The sequence below is a fragment of the Cyanistes caeruleus genome, unplaced genomic scaffold, assembly GCF_971803275.1.
Source record: "Cyanistes caeruleus unplaced genomic scaffold, bCyaCae1.hap1.1 HAP1_SCAFFOLD_102, whole genome shotgun sequence".
Lineage (NCBI taxonomy): Eukaryota > Metazoa > Chordata > Aves > Passeriformes > Paridae > Cyanistes > Cyanistes caeruleus.
The window spans coordinates 291,905-297,619 of NW_028255904.1; the positions used below are offsets into that span (position 1 = coordinate 291,905).

General features: G+C 59.4%; 1 protein-coding gene across 1 annotated transcript; it reads right to left on the reverse strand.

Annotated features, from left to right (window-relative positions):
- Positions 1 to 2,070: 2,070 nt before the first annotated feature.
- LOC147646297 (uncharacterized) lies at positions 2,071 to 5,035 on the reverse strand. The gene is made up of 2 exons (XM_086873658.1): positions 4,855 to 5,035; positions 2,071 to 3,976 (listed from the first exon to the last, which is right to left on the reverse strand). Exon 2 carries the CDS (start codon positions 3,735 to 3,737, stop codon positions 3,303 to 3,305), a length of 435 nt encoding a protein of 144 aa, XP_086729784.1. The 5' UTR covers positions 3,738 to 3,976; positions 4,855 to 5,035; the 3' UTR covers positions 2,071 to 3,302.
- Positions 5,036 to 5,715: the final 680 nt, after the last annotated feature.

A 5,715-nucleotide genomic window follows, 5' to 3' on the forward strand; every position in this document is an offset into this window, starting at 1 on the left:
GAGGGCTGGTGCTTCCCGGGAGGCTCCCGAAGCTCAAGAGGACAAAGCCCAGACCTTGTCCAAGCTGCGAGCTGGGTCTGAGCCAGAAACCAGGGGGTGGCAGAGACATTGCTGCTGAAGGGCTTCAGATTGCCAAAGCTAAAGTGCCCAGCATCAAGGAACAACTTGAGGTTACAGAAGTTCCACTGTTCCATCCCCTCATTTCAAGCTGAAAGCAGAGCTCCACTTGTGATTCTGCTTTTTAATAACGAATGTAAAAATTCAACAAAATTCCCTTAAAGACCCCATGAAGGTTCACACTGTGAGAGCTCACTCGCGGCAGCCCCAACTCCTGCCCTGGTTCAGTCCCTCTCAAGTCCAATGTGCTTTCCAGCTGCTTTGCTCCAGCTCCCCCCAAATCACCACGAATTCCACTGAACTGAAACAAATCCAAATCCTCGTGGGTCGGGACAAGGGCAGGGAGAGGTCACTCAGGGATCACCATCAGGGGCACAACAGCCCGACATGGGGAAATGAACTGAACTTAGGACTGAGCAAATCAGACCAGGAGAATGAGGATTAAAATCAATCTTGAGAAACGCCTCCTCCCGCTCCTGAACTTTTCTGTCCGGGCCGCTGCTCGCGGGGCACAGAGAGGGGCCCGGCCTTGTCCCTCCAAACCTCCCTGGGAATCACCCCAGGGCCCTCAGCCTTCCGTGTGCCCATCCCCGGGGCCCCTTGTCCCTCCCAATGGCTCCCGTGGCTCTCCCAGTCCATCCCAGCCTCTCCCAGTCCGTCCCAGCCTCTCCCAGTGACCCCGCCTGTCCATCTCGCCTCTCCGTGGATCTGCCGCCCTTCAGCCAATCAGAGCGCGTCTCTCTGATGACTCATCAGTTGCCGGGCAGATCCACAGAGCCGAGAGCCCCGCGCTGGACTCGGCCGCCCAGTGCAGCGAACTTCATTCCCAGTCCCTCCCAGTGCCACCACAGTCCCGCCCAGTGCCACCACAGTCCCGCCCAGTGCCACCACAGTCCCGCCCAGTGCCACCACAGTCCCGCTCACTCCTTTTTAGCCATACCCAGTCTATTCCTAGCACATTCTCACTTCACTCCCAGACCTCTATGCCCTCTTCCAGTGTCCCAGTATCCACTCTCATCTCTTTCAGCGCCATCCCAGTCCCTCCCTGTCCATTCCCAGTCCCTCTCAATGCCACACAACTCCTCTCCACTCTCTCCCAGTGCCCATCCCAGCGTGTCCATCTCCCTGGCGCCCTCCAGCTCCCAGCCCGGCCCCGGCCGCCTGCTCTGCTCCCTGATGGATTTCTCCCCTGCCCACATCCAGCTGAGCTGCTCCCAGGGCCAGCAGCAGCTCTCGGGCCACGTGCTGGCCACTGCCGTGCTCCCCAGCGGGGACTGGAGCCAGCAGCTCCTGGTGCTGCTGGAAACCGCCCCCGGCAATGCGGGCTCAGCTCCAGCTGCCAGGTGGAGCACGGCAGCCTGGAGCACCCCCTGAGCCGGCACTGGGGCACGGCCCGGCCCCCACAGCACCGGGGGCAGCGGGGGAGGCACTGGGGGGGCCCAGAGGGGGATTGGGCTGTGCTGGGAGGAACTGGGAGGGAGTTTGAGATAGCCTGGTTTAAACTGGGGAAGGGATTGATGTGCTTAGGATGCCTGGGAAGGGGTTTGAAGAATGTTGGGGAGGATGGGATGGGGTTCTGGGGGTCCTGGTGGACACTGGGAGGGAGTTTGGGGGTGCTGGGTGTCACTGGGAGGGATTTGAGTGAGCCTGGAGGGGCTGGAAGGAGATTGGGCATTGGAAAGCAGGGATTGGGATGAGGTTGGTTGTGCTGGGCAGAGACTGGGAGGAGTCTTGATGAGTCCTGGTGGGGCTGGGAAGGGACTGGGAGAGGGTCTGGGGGTCCTGGGGCAGTGGGGGGAAATTGGGAGGGGGCTGTGGGATCCTGAGAGGAACAGGAGGGGCTCTGCTGGGTCCTGGAGAGGCTGGGAAGAGACTGGCAGTGATTTACCAAAACAGCAATATTGATCCAGTATCAATATCAATCTGTTAATGGACAAAAAACCTCTCCAACAGTTTAAAGTTACAAAGTGGATGTTTAATCACAGCACTGGGCGAGTGCAGGAGTCACCCCTTAATATGCACTGCAAGTTGACAAAAGATTCCAGTGTGAATTTATTTACAAAAGTCTTAAATATCCTAAATATGAATACATATTCATAATGCTAACACCTCCCATTCCCCACTTTGGATTAAAATTCACAGTAATGAGTTTAAAAAGTCATTACACCTGCCTGGTTGGCTCCCTGATTTGAAGAACAAGTCGTTTTGGTGAGGAGGGGTCATCAGGAGATGAAGGAAAACCGCTCTTCCCCACTCTCACCTTTCTACCTTTACAGTGGTTGACATTACAAATGACATTTGGTACAACTCCAATTTCCTCCCTTGTGACTTTGAAATGGGTTTCCAGATGTAAGGTCTGTGATCTTCCTGAACCCATTTATCACTTTCTCTTTTCTCATTATAAGCACAGCTGAACATACAATGACAAGTAATTTTTTACCTGAGATTCATTATCTCAAATCCTGCTTCTCACTTCATCATTAACTCTAACTAGTTCTGGCAAAGCCTATCTCTAGCCAAGACTCCTAATTTTTCTAAAATACCTAATTTTTTAAAATTAGTGACTCTGAAGGAGGTTTCAGAGGGTCCTGGGTGGGCTGGGAGGGACTGGGAGGGTGCTTGGAGGGGATTGAAGTGTCTGTGAGAAGTTTTGGGGGTCCTGACCTCTGCAGATCTCCCAGGGATGCCGACAAACGCTGCCCACAGCAAGATGCTGACGGGGATTGGAGTTTCCGTGTTGGGCTTCGTCTTCCTGGCACTGGGGCTCGGCTTCTCCCTGTGCAGGAAGGTGAAAGGGGGTCCTAGGGGTGGTGTCCTCCCCCCGTCCAAGAGCGTGTGTGCTCCCCTCGGGCCCCCCAAGCCCAGTGTCACCCCCTTTTCTCTGCCCACACAGCTCCTGAGGCAAAAGGTTCTCAAGGATTGAAAGTCAACAATTCCCATTGTCATTCTGTATCCCATTGGATTTTAATTCCCTTGCTTTCATCCAGGTGCCCACAGGGAGCCAGGAAGATGTGGAGCCTCCCAGCCACGTGTCTTCCCAACACAGATCACCAAGACCACGGATCACCAGGGCTCTGCCCAACGGGGGTCACTGGGGATCATCCAACGCCCATCCTCCCATGGGGGATGGAGCTGGAGCAGCGCACGAAGCTCTTCCCGCACTCGGGGCACTCGCAGGGCTTCCTTTACTGGTGCCTACGTTGGTGTCGGGTCAAGTGAGAGCTCTGTGAGAAGCTCTTCCCACACTGGGGACACTCGTAGGGCCTCTCCCCAGTGTGGATGCGCCGGTGGATGGCGAGGTTGCCGTTGCGATTGAAGCCCTTCCCGCATTCGGGGCAGCGGAAGGGCCTCTCCTCTGTGTGAATCCGCTCATGTACGAGGACATGGGAGCTGGTCTGAAACCTCTTCCCACACTGGGGACACTCGTAGGGCCTCTCCCCAGTGTGGATGAGCTGGTGTTTTCTCAGGGCGGCGCTCCACCCAAAGCTCTTCCCACATTCCAAGCAGGTGTAGGGCCGTTCCCCCGTGTGGATCACTTGGTGTCTCATCAGGTAAGATGTGCTGGTGAAGCTCTTTCCACATTTCCCACACTCATAGGGCTTTTCCCCAGTGTGGGTCATCTGGTGCTGGAGCAGGTCAGAGCTGTACCTGAAGCCCTTCCCACATTCCAAGCACTTGTGGGGCTTCTCCCCCTGCTCTGAGCTCTGGCTGGATCTCTGGCCGTGTTCCTGGCACTGGGGGGATCCTTCCTCCTCACAACTCCCTGGACTGGGTTTGCAGCCCCTCCTTGTGCGGCATCTCCAGGGCTTTTCCCTCCTCTTCCTCCATCTGGACACGGTTTGGGAATGTAAAATCCTGGCTGGGGAGAAAAAAACAACAGGAGAGCACCTTGGGCTGGGGGTTCCTCCTTGTCCAAGTTCATCTCAGAAAATCACTGGGCATCTTGTATCTGGAAGAATCTCCAGAACACTAAGATTCAGCCCAAACACCCTCCAAACATCAAAACAGATCAAAAACTAATCAAACAAGATTTAGTCAAAATCCCCTCCAAAATAGAAATGTTCAGCCCTCACAAGAAACCAAAGTACCAACATTTAGCCCAATAAAGCTCAAAAACACCAAGATTCAGCCCCGGGAAAATCGTGCATCTCCCTGCCCAGGCACTCGCTGCATGGGGGGTGAGGGGGGCAGTGAGGCCGGGCCGGAGCAGGGGGTGCCTGAGAGAGGCCCCGAGCCCGGCAGAAGCCCCTGCACAGCCATGCAAGTGGCTCCTGGCCGGACTCGGGGATCCCCCTGGCCATCCCCGCTGGAGCAGCCTGGTCCTGAGGGACTCTGGCCCCTGCGAGGGACCCCAGGCTGCAGCAGGACAAGGATTCCTGGCCCTCAGGGGGAGGCAGTGACATGAGCTGACTGTGATCCCCATCCCTGTGCCTCTGGGCGGGGAGGGGGACGGAGAGGGGCACAAAGTTAAGCCCGGGAAGGAGGGACAGCTGGGGGGAAAGATGGATTTCCGTAGGAATTACTTCTAATTTTCTTCCTCTGAAAAGTTGGATAATAAATTCAATTTAATTTCCCCAAGTCAGGTGTGCTGTGCCCGTGACCAAGGATTGAACTGTCCCCACCCTCATCCCGACCCCCGAGCCTTTCCTTGACTGTTCTGCTCCCCGCCCGGGCCAGGAAGGAGAGTCACAGAGTTTTGGCCTCGCTCCGGCATCCCTTGCTCCATCCCGGACTCACCCCCAGCTCGCAGCGCCCTCAGCTCCCGGGCACCCCGAGCTCCCGGCGCTTCAGCGCAGCGGCGCTTCCTTGGCCTCCTGCCCGGGCCGGGCCCAGCGCCGGGGCCGCTCCTCAGCCCAGGGGGCCGAGAAATGGCGGAGCGCAGTCCAAGGCAGGCGAGGCCGTGCCGTGTGCAGAGCCCGCCGCTGGCTGCGATTGGCTGCTTCTGCCGTCACTCGTGGCTCTGGCGCGCGCTGATTGGGCAGAGCGGGGACAAGCCCGGCCCCGCTGGCGCCCCCAGGGCGGCCGTGGGGCAGGAGAGCCGCCATTGCCGGAGCGTCTGTGCGGGCCCGGCAGCGGCGGCAGCAGCGGCCGGAGCCCGGTGAGGCGGCGGCGGAGCTCGGAGGCGGCCCCAGCGCAGCGTCCCGGGCACAGCGCAGCCACCTCCGGCCTCCCGACACGAAGCGGGACGAGCCAGCGCTGCTCCGCCACCGCCTCCTGCCGAGGCCCCAGCGGCAAGGAGACCGCGGGCAGCCGCTCCCGCAGCGCCCTCAGCCCAGAGTCAACACGGGCCGGCCACGACACAAGCCACCCGCCACAGCCCCCTGCCGCCCCCTCCCGGGCCCGCAGCGAGCCCCGAGCCCCCGCAGAACCGAGCGCGGCTTCCACCTGCGATGGCCGGGGCCGCCTCCGAGCTCCGCCGCCGCCTCACCGGGCTCCGGCCGCTGCTGCCGCCGCTGCCGGGCCCGCACAGACGCTCCGGCAATGGCGGCTCTCCTGCCCCACGGCCGCCCTGGGGGCGCCAGCGGGGCCGGGCTTGTCCCCGCTCTGCCCAATCAGCGCGCGCCAGAGCCACGAGTGACGGCAGCAGCAGCCAATCGC